The 25,907-nt window shown below is 51.3% G+C and overlaps 1 protein-coding gene across 2 annotated transcripts; it reads right to left on the bottom strand.

The window, feature by feature from the left end:
• Nucleotides 1-1,484: 1,484 nt before the first annotated feature.
• On the bottom strand, nucleotides 1,485-21,490 carry LOC144932678 (growth factor receptor-bound protein 2-like). Of its 2 annotated transcripts, none has more exons than XM_078856999.1 (6): nucleotides 21,400-21,490; nucleotides 17,894-18,411; nucleotides 17,515-17,612; nucleotides 8,137-8,259; nucleotides 4,919-5,087; nucleotides 1,485-2,677 (listed from the first exon to the last, which is right to left on the bottom strand). In XM_078856999.1, exons 2-6 carry the CDS (start codon nucleotides 17,969-17,971, stop codon nucleotides 2,495-2,497), a joined length of 651 nt encoding a protein of 216 aa, XP_078713125.1. In that variant the 5' UTR covers nucleotides 17,972-18,411; nucleotides 21,400-21,490; the 3' UTR covers nucleotides 1,485-2,494. The 2 variants fall into 2 exon arrangements, with proteins under 2 accessions (XP_078713125.1, XP_078713126.1); XM_078857000.1 differs by lacking the exon at nucleotides 21,400-21,490 and adding an exon at nucleotides 20,703-21,372.
• Between the last annotated feature and the right edge of the window lie 4,417 nt (nucleotides 21,491-25,907).

Consider the following 25,907-nt stretch of genomic DNA (forward strand, 5'->3'; position numbering starts at 1 on the left):
TGGTTTGGACCAACGTTAACATTCCTATGCAACGTTTTCATGTTTACGTCATGCACGCGGGCGACAATTATCCGAGCGCTCGTAAGTGTGGCGGAGCCATGCCCTCAGCCAATCGGCGGCACGTGCAGACCTCGGCTGGCTTTTGTTAACATATTTCTTTCTGTTTTGGCAGTGGAAACAGCTCTCTTGCAGACTCATGTCGTTCGTATACTCGATTAAGTTATTTCGGTTAGCAGTAGTTTTCGTGAAACGGATTAAAAACGTTAACTGAGAAACTACTGTAGAAGCGTGGGCACCCCCCCCCCACCCCCTACTCCTCGAGCTCTGTCCAGCGTGGGAGAGGAGCAAATATGTCCGTAGTTTGAACTCCTTTCGCAGCACCGTACGTATCCAACCGTGCTAATCTCTACACCTACAACCAGTGGAGGGGCCCTTCCACCATGGCCTGAGCAAGCACTGGCAGGGCTTCACCTTCAAGCCTTCGCTTGCCCCTTCCTCCCGGCAGCGGGAAGCAATTTCAGGGCTGCAACTCCGCCTTGCTCAACGTAATGCGACTCGCGCGTGAGTCACATGGCGCCTCTGTAAACGGCACTCGAGGTACGGCATGATTGCGCATCGCATTGCGTTCCCGTTGACCTAACCTCTCGCCTCTTCACTTCAGCACCTTCATGGGTCAGGAGCCCCGCGAGAGATTCTGATTGGCCAGGTTGGTGTGTAAATTGAGGTTGGTGAAAGCTGGATTGCGCAAGAGCTCACGTATTAACTTTACACGTGCCCGTTGACACCCATTCGTTGCCGAGGGTCACTCGCTGGCTGAAAAAGTGGCTGAAAAAGTGGCTGAAAAAGTGGCTAAAAAAGTGGCTGAAAAAGTGGATGAAAAAGTGGCTGAAAAAGTGGCTGAAAAAGTGGATGAAAAAGTGGTTTCCCCATTCAAATGCAGGTGGTTATGCGCAACTTCTACATTCCTATGGCAGGGATGAGACAATATGTAGAAGAGCCACTGTCGAGTTTTCCAAAAAGTGGCAACGTATTCTCCAGAATAAAAAAACGCAATTTTTTTTCTACCTAAAGCAAAAGTTGACTCTTAATTCCGCGAGGCGTGCGTGTGAACCACGCCTTTAGTTTTCCGCACCCCCCGATTAGCACCGTTGGCTACAACGGTGAAGAAGTTCAACGTGCATACATACCGTAGACTTGAATAACTGTGACAACCGGGCACTGATCCTACCAATCGCGAAGGTTGATGTGACCCTATCCACGATCTGACCTTTTGACCGAGCGCCGCACTTGAGCCAATGTTCACCAAACGGCAAGGTGACCACCGCGCACACCCAAATGGGCTTCACAGAGGATTTGTGGGAAATTCCCATAATGCTCTGCGGTGCGACTTCACCTTCTGGCATTGTTCGGTTTAGTTGGGCTCCAAACGCCGAAGTGGGTAGCATGCGACGACGCAATAAGACAGCCGCACGCAGCGCTTTCATAATACTGTAGTTTATGTATACATTTTTGGAGTTTATTAAGCAAGAATGCATCGATTTTTATGAAAAGACATGCACTTTGTGACCGTGGTGAGCAGGGAACGAGTCACTGGAGTTCAGTACAATAACGCACACACGGGACATGCAGAATCACGCCGTCACAAAAAACACGCAAGTTTTATACAAAAACAGGAATCGCTTTACACGCCACGCGCTGGGTTTCGAGGCACCCACCCCCCCCAACCCTCCCCTCCCCCCGCCCATGATGGGGTCGTGTGGCTCCGCGGAGGGTCGACTTGCCGCTTCTGTCCCTGCATGGCACAGTCCATTCCGCGAGAGAGCGCGGCGCCGCCAGAGGCTTTAGGCAAAAATAAAAAATAAAAATTCGTGCGGATCCCGTCGTCAGAAAGGCGGCTGTGAGATTGGGTTGTCCGAGCACGACCGGGAGTGATAATAAAAATTAAAAATACAAAAAGTGTGGCGTTGTTGGCGGTAAGCTGACCCCAGGAGTCGCGCGACATCATCATCATCATCACCACCTCCTCCATAAATAGGTGCACGACACTCCTGCCTGCCAGTCAGGCAAACGACTCACGTTGAACGCTGTCTACTTTGAAAGGCATTATCATGATTTAGTAAAGGTTGGCTGAAAGAAAGAAAAAAATCTCCCTTCTCGTTACGAACTGTAATAAAAAAAAAACCCTGTCGGATCCACCGAAGCCAAACTCGTACTGTATCGTAGTGCAGCGGTGTACACAGCGCGTACAGTGCCGCGGGAAGGTCTGGACGAGCAGAATAACATAAAACATGGAAACCATGAGATGCTAACGAGACAAAGTCAAAGCGACGTAGGTTTTAAAACTCTGAATAATAATATTATATCATTATTTAACTTTTTTCTCTCTCTCTCTCTTCGTGGCTTTGACCTCCTCGCAGAAGCCCGCCGGCTCGCGCCGGGACAGGCTTAGCGGGGCGGCAGCGCTCAGACCTCCGAACCTCTGCCCGTGGGGGGGTCAGTGGCGCGACACGGGGGTCACGTAGTTTCGTGGGAACATGCCGAGCGCGCCGTGACACTTGCCCTTCCACCAGTTGGGGTCGGAGTTGTCCACCACCTGGATGAAGTCACCCCTCTTGAACTCCAGCTCGCCCTCCTCCTGCGGCTCAAAGTCGAACAGCGCCTGCACGAAGCTCGCCTCCTGGTGGACGGAGACAGAGAGGGAGAGAGAGGGAGAGAGAGGTTAGAGCGGTGATCTTCATAGCAAGGCCCACGGGCCACTGGCAGCTCCTGGTGGCCTTTATAGAGCCCCCCCCCCGAATCTACACAAATGTGAAAACACTCCTTGCAGGGCGGTGTGGCGGCCCTCACACTGATGTCTTATCGGCAAATAGGCCTCGGCAAGGTAAGGTAATTTACCCTTCTTACCGGGTAAAAGGGTAAAGGGTAAAGGTGTCGATATGCCAAGGGGTAAAGTAAAGGGTAGGGTAAAGGTAGCTCGGAGAATTACCCAGTAGGGTAAAGGTAGCGCGAAGTATTACCCGGTAAATACGGTGCCTTGTTTACCACTAAAAGCTCCGTGGCGCAGTCCGTGGCTTCCATTTAATAAGTAATATTTTTTTTTACTTTTTAAAAAACACGCTTTTATGAAATGTACTAGTAATGGCAGAACTCCACGACTCCAGGAAGTGGCCCCGAAGCTTGCCATAACGTAAGGGGCCGTGGCCAATTACAGCCAACGTCAGTTGACCGTGGACAATTAGACCCAAGCTGAAACATAACATATAAAAAATAATGTTTTTTAAAATATATATTTTAATTTTTTATGATAGAATATAGTCTTGTCATCAGTATGACATAAGTATACCAAGTTTGCAGTCGATACCACATTGGAAAGTGGGTAAAAATTGAGTTACAAATTTGAGGATACAACAACGACAACAACAAGCATGTAAAATTGGAATCATCGAGAGTATTCTATATGAATGAAGCGCTCTACCTAGCATTTGCCGTTATAAACCTTTTTCATGTGTAGTACCCCAGTAATTACCCTGTAATCGGGTAATTCGTATGGGGTAAGGGTAAAAGGTAGGGTAAAAGTAGGCTCGTTGTTTTTTACCCTTTACCTTACCTGCTAAAGGGTTAAAGGTAGGGTAGAGTGATTGTATTGTGGTAAGGTAAAAGGTAGGGTAAAGGTAGGCTCGTTGTTTTTACCTTTTACCTTACCTTGCCGAGGCCTATCGGCAAAAGTGGCCTCCCCTCTGAAAATTAGTGAAGAACACTGGGTTAGCGTGAGGACACGGACATTGCCCCACAGTTGAATCTCCATTTGCACGCGTGTATGTGTGCGTATGTGTGTGAACGTGGTTGTGTAGTGGTCCTGGGACTACCCGAGGTCCATTCAGCCTCTAATGAGTACCTGGTGCGGTGTGTAGCTGCTAAGGCGTAGTGTTGGACACCCACCCCCTTGTATGCCATGCCGGCCTTCATAGGTGCTCGCTAAACAGCACTTGCTCCAACAGTCTGTTAAGGCTATAAGGGGGGCAATCTTTGTCTTTGTTTATCTTTGTGTGTGTATGTATATGTGGTTGTGTAGTGGTCCTGGGACCAGCCTAGGTCCACTCAACATCGAATGGGGACTTGGTGCAGTGCGTAAAAACATAGCCGCTAGGGCGTGGTGTTGGCCACCCACCCCCTCGTGTGCCGTGCTGGCCTTCATAGGTGCTCGCGGACAGCACTTGTTCAAGGCTATAGGGAGCCTTTGTTATGAAGCAATAATATAGGTTGCTGGTTGTGGGTAAATTTACGAGTAGAGGTGAAAGCTTTTAGAGTCAGGAGCAGGGTTAAAATGTGACGGTTAGTAGTTTAGTACATTTTATAGTCAGAGCTTAAGAGGTTAGAGGCTTGAGCTCACATCAAGGGATATGGATTTGTGTGAATAAGCGGTTGCAGCATGGATAACTGGCAAACGACAGTCATCCCTCACTGCGAGCACTGGCTGCACTAATCGAGTACTGGAGGGCAATACGTTCTGACCTGGCCAGATCACTGTGCTCAGTCACTACCAGTCACTGCGAGGGCTCCTTTCAGAGGTGATCAAGGTGTGTGTGTGTGTGTGAATGTGTGGCCCTACTCGTGCTGTGTAACAAAGAGATTCCCCTGACACCCCCCGGGTTAGCGGTGAGATGTTGCGAGGATTAGTTGCATGACCGCTGCGCATTCTCAACATCTCCACGGCGACCGTCTCTACGCGGCGACCATCTCTCCATGGCGACCGTCTACGCGGCAACCGTGTCCGCTGCGACAGCATCCGCGGCAACCGTGTCCGTGGCGACAGCCTCCACGGCAACCATGTCCGCGGCAGCAGCCTCCACGGCAACCGTGTCCGTGGCGACCGTGTCTGAGGTGACCGTCTCCTAGGCGACTGTGTCCGCGGCCTCACCGTCTGTGGCTGCTCCATGTCCCTTAGGAGGATGTGCTGCGTGCGTGAGATGGACGTGCTGCGGTGGTAGTCCACCAGCTCGTTGAGCGAGTTGAACTTGACGACCCACAGGAAGTACTTCCCGGCGCCGTCCCGCAGCACCTTGAAGTGCTGCACATCGTTACCGAACCTGGCACGGCAGGGGGTGGGAAGGGAAGGTGAGCGATTGGGGAGGTGGTGGTGACGAGTAGATTTAACCGTGAACCTCTGCACGCCACCGCTCGACCACGTCGCCACCCCAGCAAACGTGACCGCACAACGCGAAATATGAGCAGTAACACGAACGAGAGGTCAAAAATGAGATGAACAAGAAATACATTTTTCTTGGTTCTTTCGGTAAAGTCACGTAGAAGGGAAATAGAATAATATAAAACAATAAAAATGCTCACGACGTTTCGACTGCAACACAAGCATCATCATCAGGTGTGAAATCCACAGCAAGAAAATTTGAAAAAAGTGGCCGAAAAACCGCCACTTTTTTCAAAAACCGCCACTTTTTTCAAATTTTACGTTACTTTACCGAAAGAATCAAGAATATGAATCCCTGCAGTCACGAAAGCTTTAAATAAAAAAAGAAATACATTATTTAATCGAATATCGAATCGCGATTCGGATCCGTTTTCTGTGGAAGCGACTACCCAACTCCAGCTGCGTTGCCTCTCTGTGCCGTGCGGGTCACCTGCAGTTTCCATTCACGACCACTGGGGGGCAGCAGTGCACCCCCCCCCCCCACACCAGAGGTCGCAACCGGGTACCCGATACCCGTACCCTACCCGATACCCGGTTACCCGTATCCAGCCGGGTACGGGTAGACCGTGAGTCACTGGTGAGTAACCGTTTGTCACTCATTTCCCAACGTCTTGTCTCTTCTCCCAATTCAAGTTCCTAGAATCAACCCACCCACGCCTGCAACGTGGCTTCATCCCAGAGGTCGCAATCAGGTACCCGATACCCGTACCCTACCCATACCCGGCCGGGTACGGGTAGGGTACGGGTACGGCCGGATACGGGTACCCATTTGCGACCCTGGTGCGGCTGGGTACGGGTACGGGTAAGGAATCAAAACCCGTTTGCGACCTCTGCCCCACACCCCTGCCCCATCCCCCGAGTAGGTGGCAGCACAGATCCCCAAACTACCCGCTCAACATGAAAAGCCGGGACCCACACTCGAGCGACAAATCGCGCAACCATGTCGCGCAACTCAAATTGCTTGCAACTTGCCTTGTCCACATCTGAGCGAGCAGTTGTGCGCCGAGGAAATTAAACGGCGCATTGTCGACTGTGACAGCCAATCAAGGGTTCACTCAACGCTCAACACGCGGTGGCGAAACGCGACGCTGCAAATGGCCGAGCAGATCGCCGATGTTCCAACGTCGATTCCCTCGCGATGGTGAGAGCAACCGGTGGTGGAAAATTGCTCGCGCAAAAAAACGGTTGCAGAGACGTCCACACGTCTCTGCAACCAGTTGCGTGGGCAACCCGAGTTGAGCAGCCGATCGCTGGGGCGTGGACGTTTTACGAAGCATCGATTATTCATCGAGGCACGCACTGCCACACTCTCGCTTGAGTGGCGAGACGCGGACTCTCTGAGGCTGGGCGATGATTGCTGCGGCATTTATTATTCATCAGGGAAAAGCCTCGGCGAGTCGCGAGATCCCTCCCTCTCAGGAGAGTCCTGTGACGCTGCGATGCTTCGCAAATTCCTCGTCAACGAGCGGCGATATCGCACGTCCGTCCGAGTAGCGTAAACACGAGATTGTCCACCCGAGTGGCATCAACACGAGACTTTCTACCCGAGTGCAACTAAAATAATCCTTATGCAGTATAGTTATAGCCTACACATTATTGTATATGGGTTAAAAACGTCCGTAGCTATTTCAGTAAAAGCGAGTCGGGAGAAAGGAGGAGGGGGTCCACAGTCGTATCTTGCACAGCCCCTCCCCCCCCCCCTGTTGAACTCGATAGTTGCGCCCCTGCCAGGGGGCGGGGACAAGACAGCACTGATGATCACCACAACGGGCAAAACCGCACAGAGTCATCGAGGTGCAGCATCGATAGGTTTTGGCGAAACACGAGCGGGGGCCAGGAGGGAGCACGGGGTCGGGGGGGGGAAGAGAGATGAGACGAGTGGTGCGCGAGTGAGGGGTGGGGGGGAAGTAACGATGACTTCGCAGAGAGGGGAAGAGTGCCCAAGAGGAGGTAGGAGACTTTCGAGGTGCTGGGGTCGGTGGGGGAGGAGTCTGTGGTCGAGAACAGGTAGGAAGCCGGGACAGCCGGAGGGACGTGGGAAAGAACGTGAGGGATGTCAGAATTGGGAAGAACTAAGTGGGTTTGGGGACGTTGGAAGCTCTCCTGATGAAGAGGTAGTTGACATGTTGACATCTCGCCTGGTATACAAGTGGTCAAGGGTTCGATCCCGACTCTGACACTTGTATATTTGAAGTTTGCATGTTCTCTCGCACCTGTGGTCACGTGGATTTTTCTCTGGTCCCTCCGTTTTATTTCCCTCTACATTTAGAAACGTGCGTTTATAGTATTTGGCTTCTATACGTTTGCACACGATAAGCCAGTTCGTTGAGCTATCATATGTGGCCAGATCGCTTCTGAAAGAGCTATACAGCTCAGTGGCCCTTACCTGGTAAAATATAAAAAAAAAAGTTTAGTTTTAAATAGTTTCGTTGTGGAGAGATGAGAGAGAGCTGGTTAGACGTAGGAAGAGCTGGGAAGACGTGGGGAACTGTGGAAGGCTGGAGAGCTACTGGAGAGCAGGTAAGAGTTGTATACGTACTCTTAGTTCTTTCGGTAAAGTCACGTAGGTAAAATTTTATTTTATTATTTTAATTTCATTTTTTACCTACGTGACTTTACCGAAAGAACTAAGAGTATGAATCCTTGCAGTCACGAAAGATTCAAATCTAGAATTAAGTTGTATACGTGTAGGGCAGCGCTCAGCTCCGGGACACTATTTATTAAGGACCGCCATCTCGTATTCGCGTGACGCTGCAGCTCTCGAAATATTGTTATCACTGACCAAATTTGGAAGAAAAAAAAATGGCCTTCTTGTTATTTTGGTTTTCCGACAACCCCCTGGTGTAGGGAGACGAGGGGAGAATTGGAGAGAGAGCCATGGAGCGATGGGAGAACCGGAGGGAGCTGCGGAGGCAGGGGGCAGTCCTCACTTGACGGAGAGGGAGAAGTCCCCAGGAGAGCTCTCGCTCTCCCGCACGAGGAAGGCGCCGTCGTTGCGCTGGGATGCAAGCAGCTCCTCGGCTTTGGCGCGCGAGATGCGTCCATGGAACCAGCTGTGGAACACACGCACAAGTGTACACAACACGCACGGGTACACAATATACACACACACATCACCACGCACAAGAATGTACACAACACACACACACCACCGTGTATGTATGTTGATGTACGTATGTTTAACTTCTTTCGCACCAAACGTAGCCTACCGTGCTAACCGGAGGTGCAGGGAAAGGAAAACAAACTAAGCACAAAAAGCAGTTTTCAAGGAATTAGATTTCAAAATAGATTTAAAAGTGCATTGCTCCAGTGGCTTCCTAATATCGGAAGAGCATTCCAGATGGCCGCAGAATCGCATCTGAAATTGCGCGATGCAGTGGCCGTCTTTTAAACACAACACGCACACACCACCATGTTACACATCATGCACAAGAGTGTACACAACAAAGACAAGCATTCCCCATATACTGATAATAACATTTATATAGCGCTTTTCATCAAGAATCTCAAAGCGCTGTACAGTAACAGCAGCAGAAGACACACAGCATAAAAATAATACTATCAATATATTTTAAGAATGATTTACTAAACGAAACGTATAAATAGGGTTTAAGGAGCATTTAAAAAAGCCTGAACAGACTGCTAGGGCAAGTGCTGTTCGCAAGTAATACCTATGAAGGCCAGCACGGCACACAAGGGGGTGGTGGCCAGCACCATGCCCGACCGCCTTTGTCTTCCCAGTGGCGATGTTTACACATTGCACCAGGTACTCATTTGAGACCGAGTCGACCTAGGGGAGGTCCAGGACCGGTTCAGATAATCGTCACTGGTGTTGGCCGTGAGCGGGAATCGAACTCGGGTTGCCTGGTTCGTGGTTCAGCGCGTTAACCGCTACACTACCGCTCCTGACTCTCACCCACTCATGCACTTGCTCACTCAATGGACACATTCACTCTCAAACTCACATCCACCCACTCGCTCACACACACACTCATAACGCAGCACGCTAACCACTACACTACCGCTCCCACAAATAACGCACACACACCCTTTCACACACATACACTCGCTCGCCCATCCATGCGGCGACACAAGGCACAGTCACCTCTAATCCAACACGATCACTGTCCTGGCCCCCTGCCACACGAATGTGGGATTTCCACTGCCGTCTGGGCGAGTGCTGCCACGTCGCACATTTAGAACAGGGAGACACTTTGGCGTTGGAACGTCGCCTCCGCTTCCCCCGTTCGCGAGGCCGGCAACGATTTATCGTGTCAACTCGATTCTCCACCATCAGGACGCACGCATCGTGCCGCGGGCGCGAGGGACAATTACCCCCAGTGGTTCTCTAAATTTTTTAGGCCCAGGGACCGCCCAGCCCCTCCACACCTGGTGACAAAACGCATTCACTTCTCTCTCTAAATACCACGAATACAATATTATTCATATTACCGGAACATAAGAAAATGAATGTACATTAGAACAGTTCTAAGGTTTTTTTTGTTAAGGGGGGTGGGGGGGGGTCTTTAGATCTCAGATTTAGGGTAGATTAATCAGGGTAGCTTAATTAACTTTATTTTTAAATTCAACGTCACGGACCACCGGTGGGTCCGGGGACCGCACTATGAGAACCACAACTCTGGACGAACGGAACAAGCGGTGCGGGAACCAACACGGCAGTACGAACGATACCAAAATAATTAGCTATCTCGGATGCAACCACGACGCTCCCGAAATGTGACAACTGACGGAAGTGGTGCGGGGATGGTGCGGGGGTGGTGCGGGGGTGGGCAGGTGGCTGGTTTACCACACCTGTGCCATCGCACAACGCGCGGAGATGCCCGGCGCAACGAAGGCGACGTCATAAAGCTAAAAAATATATATAAACTGTTTTTACTTTTACCAGGTAAGGCCCACTGAACTATATAGCTCTTCTTTCAGAAGCAACTTGGCCACAAACGATAGCTCAACGAAGTGGCTTGTCGCGTAGAAATGTGTAGTAGCAGCCAAATTGTCTGAACGCACGTTATTTCTAAATGCAGAAGGGAAAAGCCGGAGATCCCGGAAAAAAATCCACACAACCACAGGGAGAGAAAACACGCAAACTCCAAATATACAGGCGTTAGGGTCGGTATCGAACCCACGACCTCTTGTATACCAGGCGAGGTAGTTAACATCTCGCCACTGTGGTGCCTTGACACCACGCGCGCTAGCGCCGCCACCGCCGCCGCCGCCGCCGAAGCCAGCGCCACATTTGTAACGGATCCGTGAGCCGTGGCGGCAATGGGGAGGGGGGGGGGGGGGTCATTTTGAGCGCGCGGTTCATCTGCGAGCGATGTCCCCGGGACCAGCAGCTGTGTCGCAGGCAAGTGCGCGGTGCTCCCATTTAGGGGCCGCGCGGTCGCGGCATTCGCCACGGGCAGCTGCGCGGGGAGAGGAAGGGCGGGGTGGGGGGGCAAGGCGCATCTGCCCCACACCCACCGCCTCCCCGCCTGCGGCCCCCCCCCCCGACCGCGGGCCCCCCCCCCTGCCCACGGCCCCCCCCCCCGCCCACGGCCCCCCCGCCCCTTGCCGAGTGACAAGAGGAACCCGCGCTGGTTTTATTTATCACGGCGAAGATCGCTGTAACGTGGCCAGGTGGCTCAGCGGGAGAGAGAGCAGCTCGTGATCGGAAGGTTTGAGAACTCAAATTCTGGTTGTGGGTTGACTCGCCCCCGTCGTCCCTCCCAGGGTCTATAAAATGAGTAGCGCTTTGTGGGCAAGGCAACAGTGGTCATCTTATGGATCAACTCGCCCCTGTCACAGCTCAGGGGGGACTGTAAACGGGAGATGACATGTAAGCGACAAACGACCCGTTGTTGATTCGTTGAGAAAGACAAATATTGATAGGCTCACAGTACCTGTACGGAGAGGAGCCAACGAGAGTCGCTCATTTGAGACGTGTGCCGATTGCAATGCGAGCGACGCGCTCGTACTACGTTCAGGTTAGTAAAAAAGCGGCCGGCAAAAGCGAGAAAAATATCGATTCTTGAATCCAATCGCAACAATAAACGAGAGTGCTCCTGCGCACTAACGAGATTGTTCCTGGACGGTGCCCCCATCTATTTACGGCCCCAAAACAGCGGCGGAAATTCCACATTCCGATGCCAGGAGGGGCTGTTCTCTCCAAAGAGAGAGACAGCGCAGAACTGTTGACTTCCACAAAGTGGTAATTATCTTATCCACCTTGCACTTGAGCCCCCAGTGGAGGTGCTCAACTCTGGCGCCTGAACCTAACGAGTCGTGCTCTCCGCCGTATTGCCACCCCGGCCGGATAATTTAGTGGAGAAACATCTCGTCTCTCTAATGCCATTTTACTAACACCGTCCCCAAACAGCAATAGCAGCATCAACGACCGAAAACCAGACACTGGGGATTGCCTGACCCATCACACTAAGCAAGCTGCTTATCACACCAGCTTAAGGTGTCTAAAATAGCGGAAGCAGTGGTAACAAGGTAACGAGACATTTCAAACACTCGCTTCAAGTCCGCGCGTGCGAAACCAGCAAGAGCGACGTACGAATCGGCGCTTCCGTGATCAATCGACATCCCAAGGCGGGTGACGCGGAGAGCTGATCCACCGGTCGAGACGAAGCAGCCGGAGTGCCAGTTCCCAGACACTGTCCAGAGAGGCTGGGCAAGCGGGCAACCGCGGTGTGGGTACCGCGGACGTGGTAACGATTTTTTAGAAATCGCCTCCCTCACACTTGCGGGAGATGCCTTGTGGACCTCCACGAGCAGCTGCTTCTCTTCGTTAAAATAAAAACGTTATTTCAAATCCCTGGCCGACTTTTGCGCCGCTAATCGGTCCGTGCAAATGCGAGCTTTTCAACAGGGGTTTTTTCTGCCAGCTCAGAGAAGAGGAAATACCAAACGTTCGATAAGCGTCCAAGTCACTTTAAAATAAACCACACGACTGTTGAGCGAGATTGCAACGTTTTTCGGCCGCATTCCGAGGGGAAACGATCGCACGTGGGAGGAAGGAAGCACACATCGATTTGCCTACCATGCTGCTAAAAACAACTTACGCCACACAGCGACCGTACCGGCGGTGGCCCCGGCCGCTAGCGGGCAAGGGCAGCTGCCCGCACGCTATAACAGCCAACCAACAGCCGACTCGACCGAGCGATTAGGAGCTGCCCATGAGTTCACCAGCAAATTACGAGTCATCGCTCCCATCCTGCCCCACCCCTCCTCCACCTACACGCACTGGCATGCGACGATTGTGTCATCAGCATGTGGAAACTGCTGCGGACTCGCAATCGGGCTGCCCGCAGCCAGCTGGAAAACGCCAAGGTGATATACAGACTCCTTATTCCAACGGTTGAAGGTAATTTATTTGTCCAGAAGAGCACCGAGGAGCAGAGGTCGCAACCGGGTACCCGATACCCGTACCCTACCCGATACCCGGCTACCCGTACCCGGCCGGGTACGGGTACCCGTTTGCGACCCTGGTGCCGCCGGGTACGGGTAGGCCGTGAGTCACTGGTGAGTAACCGTTTGTCACTCATTTCGGGTAGGGTACGGGTACGGGTAGGGAACGGGTACCTATTTGCGACTCTGGTGCGGCGGGGTACAAAGAACCCCCCCCACATTTATTTCGCCTTACGCCAGAGGTCGCAATCGGGTACCCGATACCCGTACCCTACCCGATACCCGTACCCTACCCGATACCTGGCTACCCGTACCCGGCCGGGTACGGGTAGCCGTTTGCGACCCTGGTGTGGCCGGGTACGTGTACGGGTAGGCCGTGAGTCACTGGTGAGTAACCATTTGTCACTCATTTCGGGTAGGGTACGGGTACGGGTAGGGAACGGGTACCCGTACCGGGCCGGGTACGGGTACCCATTTGCGACCCTGGTGCGGCCGGGTACGGGTACGGGTAAGGAATCAAAACCCGTTTGCGACCTCTGCGGTCGACTGAACTCGGGTCTTTTTTCTGTGTTGGCAGGTTTGAACAATTCCACGGCGTCTAAAGACGTGGCTTGCGTGTGCAGAGAAATCCGGAGAAAATCCACACACGAGGGGGATAGCATTCCAAGGGGCCCGCATGGACGGGTTTGTGAAAGCAATTTATTGGATCACCGCTATCTCCCGACCACCGCACAGCCCTAGTGGGTTTGGGAGTGTTACACATCTCCACCAGAGGTCGCAAACGGGTTTTGATTCCTTACCCGTACCCGTACCCAGCCGCACCAGGGTCGCAAATGGGTACCCGTACCCGTTCCCTACCCGTACCCTACCCGAAATGAGTGACAAACAGTTACTCACCAGTGACTCACGGCCTACCCGTACCCTACCCGAAATGAGTGACAAACGGTTACTCACCAGTGACTCACGGCCTACCCGTACCCGTACCCGGCCGCACCAGGGTCGCAAACGGCTACCCGTACCCGTTCCCTACCCGTACCCTACCCGAAATGAGTGACAAACAGTTACTCACCAGTGACTCACGGCCTACCCGTACCCGTACCCGGCCGCACCAGGGTCGCAAATGGGTACCCGTACCCGTTCCCTACCCGTACCCTACCCGAAATGAGTGACAAACGGTTACTCACCAGTGACTCACGGCCTACCCGTACCCGTACCCGGCCGCACCAGGGTCGCAAACGGCTACCCGTACCCGTACCCGGCCGGGTACGGGTAGTCGGGTATCGGGTAGGGTACGGGTATAAAAGGTACCCGGTTGCGACCTCTGATCTCCGCACGACCCACAAAGCGCTGAATCGCAGGTGCGGCACCACGTCCACCGGAGGAACGGGCGGGTGACTTCACAAATCTCTTATCAGATTGGCACCTGAACAAATTTCACCAACGCTTTAGCTGCTCCGGAAAGGGCGCACTGCGTCACGCAAGGCAAAGTGCCGAAGGGTACGACCACAAATGGAAAAGTAGCTGCAGGATAATATTTTTTAAAAATATTTTAAAAAACACAACCCCAATCTGAAAACAGCCAGAGAGAAAGAACCAAAGAATAAAGCCAGAGAGGTGCCAAAGCACTTCAGCCACTCCTGTCCGTATGAACGTGACGAAACGTAACAGAATGCTGCAACCACAGCTGCAAACTTCTCTTCTCCGAAACCTCACACAGCACGGGCCACTTGTCTCACTGCGACCGAAACCGAACGAGAAAAGCGGACGTTCCCCCCCCCCCTCCCCGTGCGGCACCCACTGTCCGTCATCGCTTGCGCAAGAAGCGCGAGCGATCGTGCGGCCGAAAGGGAGCACGGCGGCGGCGCCCACACCAGAGGGGACGAGGCGACGGTGGTCAGGGTTGGTGCGGTGGTGGCGCTCGCAGACTGCTGCGTTTTTACAGCCGGTCGAAACCGGCCCGGCTCGGTGCAGGCATCGGGCTGTGTCCACAAGTGCTGCGTTAACCAGGGTTTGCGGGGCAAGGGTAGCGGCGTGCAGCTCGCCAACATGCCGTGTCACTGCTCAGGTCCATGAGCGTTACGGTTCCGCGTAAGAACATCCATAATAATCATCAGGGACAGCACGGGGGTCGAGGTGGACGTGAAGAGACGCTCGTGCCATGACGTCAATTACTTGATTCATCTCCACTGGCCGCGTTGAGTGTTAAATAACGTAACAAACAAAACGTACAGCCACTGCTAGATGAGCACCTCTCCACGCAGTGTCAGCCACAGGCAGTTGTTGGACCATACTTCACCACACTAATCAGTCCGGGTTGGAAACGGTTGCAGGTTGAGGCCCAGGATGAGCTCAGGTATCGGTTGCCACCGAGACTGGCAGTGGCGGGAATTTTGACTTAAGCTTCAAAGGACAGCATGCCGATCGCTACGCCAGCACTCCTAGAATCAGAATCTTTATCCTGGAGAAATCCGATGAGCTATGAAGCTCTTTTCACAGACTCGGTGAGGAGTGGGGGGTGAGGGTGGCGGGGGTACGCATGGTGTAACTGCAAAGCAACTCCCTGAACCCACACCCACAACACCTGGGCCTGCCCTGTGGTTTCTTGCCAGCAGTGAGCCTTCCATACTGGTGTTGATTGGTGGTGATAGTAGTGATGCCGTGGTGGTGGTAGTTGTGGTGATGTATGTATGTTTAACTTCTTTTGCACCGTACGTAGCAACCGTGATAATCAGAGGTGCGGGGGAAGAACGACAAACTAAACACAAAAAGCAGTAGGGGGCAGATCAGAAAGTTACAATAATACAAAAAACGATCAGAATGCAAAGTATAGGAAATGAAAGCCAATCACTGCAAATAAATACATCAAATGCACATATACTTGGGTAAGGCAGCAAAACAACAGCAAAAACAGTACCAGACCACACCAAGACAACACAGTCTCCCAAAAAAATTGCACATAAAAATTTAACTACAGATACATGGGGTAAGCATGAAAGTTAAATGATATTTGCAAATTCTGTTGTATCCGGCACTAATCTGCTGCTTCAGAATATGTTTTTGAAGGAAGATTTACAGTGTTAAGGGAGGAAGCAAGGTTTGTTCCAAAACGTTGGTGCTGCAACAACAAAGGGCTGTATCACATTCTTATTCTTGTCCTTTGGATATTTAAAATCAATTAGATGGACGTCTTAGGTTTCTTGGGTTTGACAATGGGGTGAATGAATTAGCTGAGAATAGTCCAGATTTTCCAATTAGGATGTTATGGATGAACAGAACCCAAAATAGATCTCTTCTTGCATCAAGTGATTCAAAAAAAATTATTTTTTATAGCTCTCGCCGAACGTGGGCCACTCCTACGTGAAACTCTTGTTCAAAATATCACTTCCCCCGTCCCCTACCACTGCCAGCTGTGGAGGCTATGGGGATGGAGAGGATGGAATGCTCACGGTGCTTCAGGGCACCGTGAGCGTGGCGACGCTGATCCCGGGCTGTGCCTCAGCCAGCACAGCTCCGTTTTGTGGTCATGGAAACCAAGCAGATTGGCGAGTGGGGGGGGCAGTGGTGGGTGAGTTGGGAGGGGCGGAGGCTCCATCCCCAGGGCTTGGCCACAGATTTTGTCAAATGATTTCCATGCAGCGTCGGGTTTCATGTCTGTGCAACCTGACGAGTCAACCATGTTAGAATGGTGCTGGATAACTCCGTGCCTTCCTGGGCACTCAACTCGCAATCAAGTAGTCTGTGAATGAGCCAGGGAAGAATTGGATACTGCGGCTATGGGCAAATATTTAGGGATTCCAGTTTCTGTGCCTGGCTAAAAAGAGTGGATTACGTTGCATAATTAACTTTTAGCAGCGATTTAAGCATGTTGGTTACCACTCAATATTATTTTTAACCATCTCTGATGGAACCAATGAGTAATGCGATTTTGTCCGAAACCCACGGCACTAACGTCGGGTAAAAATCCCAGTTCGAGGTCAACTCATTCCACCATCCCCCTGTTCTCGATAAAACAAGTAACAGACTGTGAAATGTCAACAAGAGTTGTTCTAATTAAGAGATGAGGGCCTTTAACCTCACAACCCTTACCGTAACTTTAAACCCTAATCCTCTTAATCTCGAATAACTCTGAGCCCCCTCATGAAGTGTGGAATTTCCGCCACTGGCTCAGGAACACCAACCAGGGTGACGCAACTTTGCACCTTTAGCGATGCGATCAATTTACCGATTCAGATAAATTATTAGGCTCGCGATGCACGTGGCGCATGATGCACGCAAACACGTATTGCTTATAATGCATTAAATCTGCATGCAAATAATATGCCGTGAGGTTTAGGCTAAAGGAACAAGAAGAAGATGGAAAAAAGATGAAAGGAAATGAGAATATTTTTTTTAAACACCAAACCATTATAACCGATTATAGTTCAATCAAATCACAACCCCGAATTATGAGAATTTACTAAATTGCCCGGGCGGTGCACGTGCACGGTCACGAGCCTCGTCACTTGCAACAGCATTTAAAACGGGATGCCCGGACGATCCTTCGACGACCGACCCCTGGCAGAGCTGACTCAACCACGACTCCCCCCCCCACCCTGCCCCCTGCACGGATGCCCTCTCAGCCAGCCCATTCACCGACACCAGGGGCACCGTGCCCGCCAATGTTGCCCTGCACGGCTGCCTTCTCAACCAGCCCATTCACCAGCACGGGGGGCATCAAGCCCACCCGTGCTGCCCTACACAGCTACTCTCTCAGAAAGTCCATTCACCGGCAAGGGGGCCACTGTGCCAACCAGTGCTGCCAATCATTTTCCCGCCTGCCCCGTTGACCAGCACGGCAGCACGGTGGCCACCCGCGTCTTCAGCTGGGCTACTGCCCACCTGCTGGTGCCACTTACGGGTGCGGCTTCATCTCTATGTAGTTCTTGGGGATGAATCCATCCTTGCCGTTGAGCTCCGCCTTGTACCAGTTCTGGTCGCAGTCCTCGTTGATCACCTGATCACGCCAAGACACCACGCGGTGGCACAGGGAGAAAGATTAAAGGGGCGGTGGGGGTAGGGGGCAAGTGTAGGCAGAGCCGGTGCACAGTGTGACATTGTCTAAGTGACAACAGCAGAGCCTGGGGTTGTACTGCACCAACCCGCAGTCTAAGTAAAAGGCTGACGGTACTCTACGTCTACCCAAGGGGGCACAAAGCTCCCCCCCAAAAATGTGACACTTGGGTCCTGCCCAGCGGCAGACTGCCCCCCATGCCCCCCCCCCGTGTCCCCTGTTACCTTCAGCACGTCGCCCCTCTTGAAGCTCAGCTCGTCGTCAGCCGTGGCAGTGAAGTCATACTTGGCTTGTGCTTCCATCGTGGCTCCACTGCGCGACCGCCCCAGGGGAATTTGGTGGCCGCTAAGCGTGGAAATGCAACTGGGTAAGGGTGTCCTGCTGGAGTGGTTGGGAAGGGCAGATGGCTCCGGGATAACCAGCGGGGATGGCCAGCAGCTAAGGTGGCTGGGTATGGTGGCCCGCACAAGCGGCCAGGCAAGTAGGGTGGCCGTGCAAGAGGGTTCTAATCGGGAGGCCCGGTAGCACGATCGTATAAAAGGGAGTCCGCGTTCGGTGACCCAGTTACGGTGAACCACTAAAGCGTGTGAGATAGGAACAACGAATAGGCAGATCGGTGGTGTGGCCTAACAGTATGGCCTCGTAGGAGAAGCCGCTAAGATGGCCCTGGCGCAGTCACTGGTGAGACGGCACTCCCTACGATGCTGCGGTGTGAGGTCACCGAGCTCCGCTGATTCCGGGCCTGGAATGGGAGGCGAAACGAGAGCGGGAAGGTGAGCAGTGGCACGGCGTGGTGAGGGACACCGCACAAAGCCTGGCTATCCGAGCTCGCGCACGCCATCTCTTGCTTGCACAAATACGCCATGTAGCCTCACACTCCGTCGCAGTTCACACTCCATCACAGTAGACTAACCATCACATTGCATACCATTAGAGTTGACAAATCAGATTCGTACACCATCACAGTTCACTCACCATCATGGTTTCATGAAGGCCATAATTGTTTACATCGTCACATCTCAAATCATCGCAATCCATACCATCATAGTTAACACCGTCACGGCTCATACCATCAGTTTTATACTATTAAAGTCCACATCATTAGTTTCAACCTACCCTAGTTCACACTATTACATTCCACCCCACCATAATCCAAATCATCACAAGTCATTGATACCACCACTGTTCACACCACAACACAATTCACAACACAATTCACATCAACACAATTCACATCACCACAATCACGCCATCACAATCCACACCACCACAGGGCACACCACCACAGGGCACACCATCACAGTTCAATCACAGCATCACAATCCATGCCGTTAAAGTCTGCACAAGCACAGTCCAAACCATCGCAGTTCATTCATACCACCACAGTTCAAACCATTATAGTCCACAATATCAGTTCAATCACACCATCACAGTCCTCACCATCACAGTCTACACCATCATCATTCACACCATCACAGTCCTCACCATCACAATCCTCACCATCACAGTCCACACCATCATCATTCACACCATCACAGTCCTCACCATCACAGTCCTCACCATCACAGTCCTCACCATCACAGTCCTCACCATCACAGTCCTCACCATCACAGTCCTCACCATCACAGTCCTCACCATCACAGTCTACGCCATCACAATCTACACTGTCACAGCTAACACCATCACAGTTCAATCACACCATCACAATCTATAACCATTAAGTTCCGTACCATCACATTCCAAACCACCACAGTTCAAACCATCACAGTTCAATAATCATACCACCACAAGTCACAGCATCACTGTTCAAGCACAATCCATAACCATTCAGTTACGCACCATCACAGTCCAAATCACCACAGTTCATTCATACCACCAGAGTTCACACCATAACGGTTCAATCACACCCATTAACATCACAGCTCACCCCCATCACAATTCACCCCATCACAGTTCAAACCATCACAGTTCAATAATCACACCATCACAATCCACACCACCGCAGTTAACACCATCACGGTTCAATCACACCCATTAACATCACAGCTCACCCCATCACAATTAATCACACCACCACAGTTCAAACCATCACAGTTCAATAATCACACCATCACAATCCAAACCACCGCAGTTAACACCATCACGGTTCAATCACACCCATTAACATCACAGCTCACCCCATCACAATTCACCCCATCACAGTTCAAACCATCACAGTTCAATAATCACACCATCACAATCCACACCACCGCAGTTAACACCATCACGGTTCAATCACACCCATTAACATCACAGCTCACCCCATCACAATTAATCCCATCACAGTTCAAACCATCACAGTTCAATAATCACACCATCACAATCCACACCACCGCAGTTAACACCATCACGGTTCAATCACACCCATTAACATCACAGCTCACCCCATCACAATTAATCCCATCACAGTTCAAACCATCACAGTTCAATAATCACACCATCACAATCCACACCACCGCAGTTAACACCATCACGGTTCAATCACACCCATTAACATCACAGCTCACCCCATCACAATTCACCCCATCACAGTTCAAACCATCACAGTTCAATAATCACACCATCACAATCCACACCACCACAGTTAACACCATCACGGTTCAATCACACCCACTAACATCACAGCTCACCCCATCACAATTAATCACACCACCACAGTTCAATCACACCCATTAACATTACAATTCACACCATCACAACCCATAACCATCAGGTTCCGCACCATCACAATCCACACCACCACGGTTCATTCATACCACCACAATTCACACCATAACGGTTCAATCACGCCCATTAACATTACAACTTACATCATCACAATTCACACCATCACAGTTCAAACCAACAGTTCAATCACCCCATCACAATTCACACCATCACAATCCACACCAACACGGTTCATTCCTACCACCACAGTTCACACCATAACGGTTCGATCACACGTCTTCAACATCGCAAGCTCGCGACACCGTCACATTTCACCCACACCGTTACCCTTCGCACACCATCACCGCTCCACGACCCCCTCGCAAGGGGAGATGCAGAGGCCTGTGCAGGGGCAGCAAGGGGCAGATGCAGAGGCCTGTGCAGGGGCAGCAAGGGGAGTGAAGGAGGGCAGAGCGGCAGGGGAAAGGAGGGCCAGGTGGTGATGGAAGATGAAGGGCAGCGGAGATAGAACTGGAGATTGATGCAGCGCATGGGGGGCAGGCAGTGGTAAGCGGGCACACGTTGATGAGTAAGGGAAGAAGAAGTGAGAGAGGGAGAAACGGGGAAAGAAAGAGTCTAGGTGTGGAGCGGAGAGTGATGAGGGAGCGGATAATGAGGGGGAGACAGCGGGGAGAGTGGGGGGAGAGCGAGGTGGAGTGCGGGGAAGAACGCAGGGGGGGCAGAGAGGCACTGGGGAAGAATTGTGTGAGGGGAGACGAGGGGTGGGTGGGTGAGCGTGCAGGATCGAGGGGAAAGGCAGAGTGGAGAGAGGGCGGGGAGAGCGAGAGGAGAGGGCGAAGGGAGAGAGGGAAGAATGAGCGGAGAGCGTTGGGAGAAGAGTAAAGGGGAGAGCGGAGAGAGGGGGGGGGAGGTGGAGATCGGTGGCTGTGGAAGCGTAAAAGGAGAGCGGAGGAGTGAAGGGGGAGCGCGGGGAGAGCGGTGGCGTAGCGGGGGGAGCGCGAAGGGAGAGAGTTCAGCTCCACACCTCTTCTCTCCTCGTCCTCCTGCCATAGGCGCTCGCAGTGACGTCAACCACAGCAGCTCTCGCGAGAACGTGAGCCACAAGTCTCGCGAGATCCGCGCCGACCCCCACTGACCCCGCCCCTCCCCCATCCGAGCCCCCCCCCACGCACCCCAAGGCCGAGAGTTCTCGACCAATGGCGTCGTGTCGCGGTGACGTAATTGCTGGCAGAGCCGGTCACGTGATAAGGTGGTAGCGGCGACGTGCGGGTCACGTGATGCGAGGGGTGGAGTGCAAGCCCCCCACTACCCCCCCCCCCGCTGCTATTGTTATGCATTGGGCTGTGAGGGGAGGGGCCCTAAGCCCACGTGATCGGCATGCAACGTGCAGAGGGTACAAGCGCAGCCCTGCAAGTGGTCTCTCGCACCTCTGACTGGCGAAAAGACCTAGAATGAATAGATATGCATTTGCCTAGGAGAGCCGCACTGAGTGGTAGCAATACATCTGTAATTGTGTGTTTTTTTGTCATTTCAGCCAATGAACGATTCGTGTTTATGCATTATCCACGTGGGAGGAGGAAACCGGAGCACCCTGAGACAAAACCCCGTACAGATGGATGCAGATGGCGATTAGTCCACACTTTCAGTTTCGCCTGGCGAGCCAGGGGTGTGACAACAACATCCGTGCGGTGATCCACTAACCCTCACTGCCTCCACAGTGCTGCTGGATTACTCGTGCTGCCCCACCACCTCTCCTCCACTGGAGGGAGCTCTCGAGATCTCCTCTACAGAGTCGTTGGCCTACTCCTACACTCTGGCCAGATGTCCGAGAAGCGTTGGGAGAACCACCACACTCTGGCCACAGGGCAGTCCGTGCAAATTCCCAGTGGGCCGGTCCATTCCGAGGGCAGGTGGGCAGGTCTGTGTGGGGAAATTGCAAATGTGATCAGTGAGTTTAAAAAAAAGTATTTTTTTTATGAAAATATTGTGTTACCTCTAATGTGTACGCTTCATTGCTTATCTACGCTCTCTAGTTGACATTAAGTCCCAATGGGATCGCACGGCGAAATCATGCAAATACGTCATCACATCGCAAATCTAGCGACTAGTACTATACGATTTGTTATCGCACAACCTATTTAAACCGAAACAAACAATTGTCCAGAGCCCAAATTTGTCCCGGCGTGTTTACAAATGCGTGGGCCGCTTTTTAGTCACAGTCCGTCACTGCCCACACTTTACCCCACGGCGCCACACTCGACGTGCCAGTCGCGACTAATATAAACGGTCTATCCATCTCTACCGTTGGGGTGGACAGAAACATTTGCCAATTCGAATTGGCAATATTCAAACTATTACTAAACTAAACCACTATTTCGATTTAAAGCTTTCGTGACTGCAGGGATTCATCTTCTTGGTTCTTTCGGTAAATTCACAAGCAGCCGTCCTCAGGTGAACCGGAGTAAAGTCACAGGCAGCCGTCCTCAGGTGAAGAACAGGTCTGTCGGACAGACCTGTTCTGCACCTGAGGACGGCTTGCTTGCGTTGTGGCCGAAACGTCGTGAGAATTATTTTATTATGTTTTATTTTTATTATTTTGTTATTTCCCTTCTACGTGACTTTACCGAAAGAACCAAGAAGATAAACCACTATTATTTTTTATTTCACCACGTAAGACCCACTGAGTTATACAGCTCTCTTTCAGACGCGACCTGGCCACAATTGATAGCTCAACGAAGTGGCTTATCACGTGGAAACTTAGTGCAACCAAATACTCTAAACGCGTGTTGATTCCAAGGCCGTAATTATAATATATATTGGGGGGAGACACATCCCCCCCCCCCCCCCCAATATATATTGTTATAAAATAGATTTCTGTTTATATGATTGTGGTTATGGTTGTACTGTATTCATCCCTAATCTCTGCCATTACATACAATGAAACAAGAAAAGGTAAAAAAATATTTTTCAAAAAACAGCAATGTAATACAACACACTATTAGACATTATTGTAAAAAAAAGTCCATCCTAGGTGTTAGTGAATTTTTTAATATTTTTGGCAGGAAATTCGTTTTAAATTTTATATTTTTTTCTGTGGGGGGACCCCCAGACCCCCTGGAAGATTTGGTCCCACCCAATGTTGACTCCATGGCTACGGCCTTGGTTGATTCTAAATGTGAGGGGACCCGGAATAAAAATCCACGCGACCACCGGGAGAACATGCAAACTCTAGATATACAGGGTTGGGATCGAACCCACGACCTCCTGTGTACCAGGCGAGGTAGTTCACATATCGGCACCGTGGCATCCGTTGCGTGATTACGTGTTAATTTCTCCTAAACAAATTGCGGAAGAAACCACTTTTAGTGTCGCTATGAAATGTTTTGGGTGCGCGCATATCTCCTTGCCCCACTCCTGATTTGCACTTCTGTTGCTTTCGACATGACGTCTCCGTGTAGAAAATGTTGTGGTAAATTTGGTTGATACTTATACGTTACAGTGCATCAGCCATGATCAATCCACTCCCCCAAGCACATCACTGTGTCACGATCCTACAATGCCAACGATCAATCCAGAACAATCCACAGCACTTGTACTTCACTTAAGTTGTACTCCGCCAAAATGCGAGGGAAGTGCATATCGTACGCAGTACTGTACAGTACTGCACGTACGTGTCGTGGAGGTGTGATTATTGGCTATCATGTGTAAACCCCTTTTTTTAAAACAAGAATGGTTAAGGCATAATTCTATGATTGAAGCACGTATTTCATTTCTGTGTCAATATTTAGCAGAGGCGGTGGCGGTTTGTTGATGGTGGTGCTAGCCCGCTGGAGACCATCCAGTCATAATTCACACATTTGAACAATTGCTGTGGTCATAAAAGCATAAATATATTTTTGTTGAATGTGTCTCGTGATTACAAACATTGTACAGAATCAGAATATTTATGCTGGAGAAATCCGAGCTCTTTTTCACATATGTACAGTAGGGGCAGGTCAGAACATACGAAGGAGATGCTTCCATAACTGAATATCAGAGTCGTGTGAGATAATTACGTGAATTAAGAGTATATATAACTAAGGGACCTAGTTTCACACACCAATACTATATAGGCCGCGGTTGCTATGTAGGGTTTTTTTTTCCTCCCCGATTTAGAAATGTGAATTATTGAATTACACTAAAAGTTTTTTTTTTATTTTACCAGGTAAAGCCCATTGAACTGTATCGCTCTCTTTCAGAAGCGACCTGGCCACAAATGATCTCTCAACGAAGTGACTTATCATGTGGAAATGTATAGCAGACAAAAACTCTTAAACGCGTGTTGGTTCTAAATGTGGAGTGGAAACCCGGAGGGCCTGGAGTAAAATCCATGCGACCACGGGGAGAAGATACAAACTCCAAATATACAGCAGGCGTCAGGGTCTGGATCCCACCCACGATCTCCTGTATACCAGGAGAGGTAGTTCATATCTTGCCACCGTGGCGCCAATTTTTTGGCCTTTGCCGCCGACACACCTCTTTCGAATAACGTCACGGGATATGTAACGTCCACTGTATACTGAATACACCGAGTATAACCACACTTAAACATTTGAATAGTACTGTAGTGACATCGGGGATGTCACTAGGTGTGTTGCTGTGTGAGGCCGGCTCTCGCCAGAGGTCGCAAACGGGTTTTGATTCCTTACCCGTACCCCGGCCGGGTACGGGTACCGGTACCCGTACCCGGCCAGGTAAGGGTAGCCGAGTATCGGGTAGGGTACCTGATTGCGACCTCTGGCTCTCACACAGCGCGGCGTGCGATGCACCGTCATCACGTACACCCCGTAGGCGGGTGTAGTACCAGCCCTAGTGGGGCTTGATGAGCGCTGGGATAGCGCGGGCACCACGCATGGCGTGCAGTGCGGGCTCCCACAACCTGCGGGTTAACGTAATGGAATCCCAGCTGTATGAGCCCAATTGGCTTGACCAATCCCGGCTTCTTTGATGATGCTCTCACCACGATGTATCATCCCACCTGGTCCTGGATCTTTCCCCTCCCTATTTTCATACCGTGCTACAAAGGGCAGTGGTTGCCCCTTCAAGGTGCGATGATGTCTGGAGAAATGTCCTCGTCTGGAGCATCTCAACACCAACACATTCGTCTCAACACCAGCAATGGCCCTCCTTTGTGATCGATTGTTTACACGCACAGTTTCGTGCGATTTGATGTGAACGTTAGAATCGGCTTGAATCGATTGATCGTTGAAAAACCTCCCCAATATTGTGCCCGTGGTCAATAAAATAATACAAATCTCGTTACGCTCTCACACATCTATAAGACGTACCCCCAATGAAGAGCAACAAGTACCATGTAGATTGCCGACATCAAAAATAAACAACCGAACCTCACGGTTTCAACCTTCCACGCCGCCAATGTTCGACGATCAACCAAATCAGGACCAGGCATGGGCGATGCGGCCACCTGATGCACAAATGGTGCATCAAACATTCGGCGGCTTGCGAGTGGTCCGGCCACGAATCGTAAACCAT

This window comes from Lampetra fluviatilis, chromosome 5 (assembly GCF_964198595.1).
Source record: "Lampetra fluviatilis chromosome 5, kcLamFluv1.1, whole genome shotgun sequence".
NCBI lineage: Eukaryota > Metazoa > Chordata > Hyperoartia > Petromyzontiformes > Petromyzontidae > Lampetra > Lampetra fluviatilis.

What these genes read in the sequence shown, in the direction of transcription:
- LOC144932678 (XM_078856999.1), bottom strand. Translation starts at nt 17,971, where the DNA reads ATGGAAGCACAAGCCAAGTATGACTTCACTGCCACGGCTGACGACGAG. An exon ending in ATAGAGATGAAGCCGCACCC is followed by an intron (nt 8,260 to 17,514) that starts GTAAGTGGCACC and finishes TGTGTTCCACAG; the next exon opens with CTGGTTCCATGGACGCATCT. An exon ending in ACATGGAGCAGCCACAGACG is followed by an intron (nt 2,678 to 4,918) that starts GTGAGGCCGCGG and finishes TCCGTCCACCAG; the next exon opens with GAGGCGAGCTTCGTGCAGGC.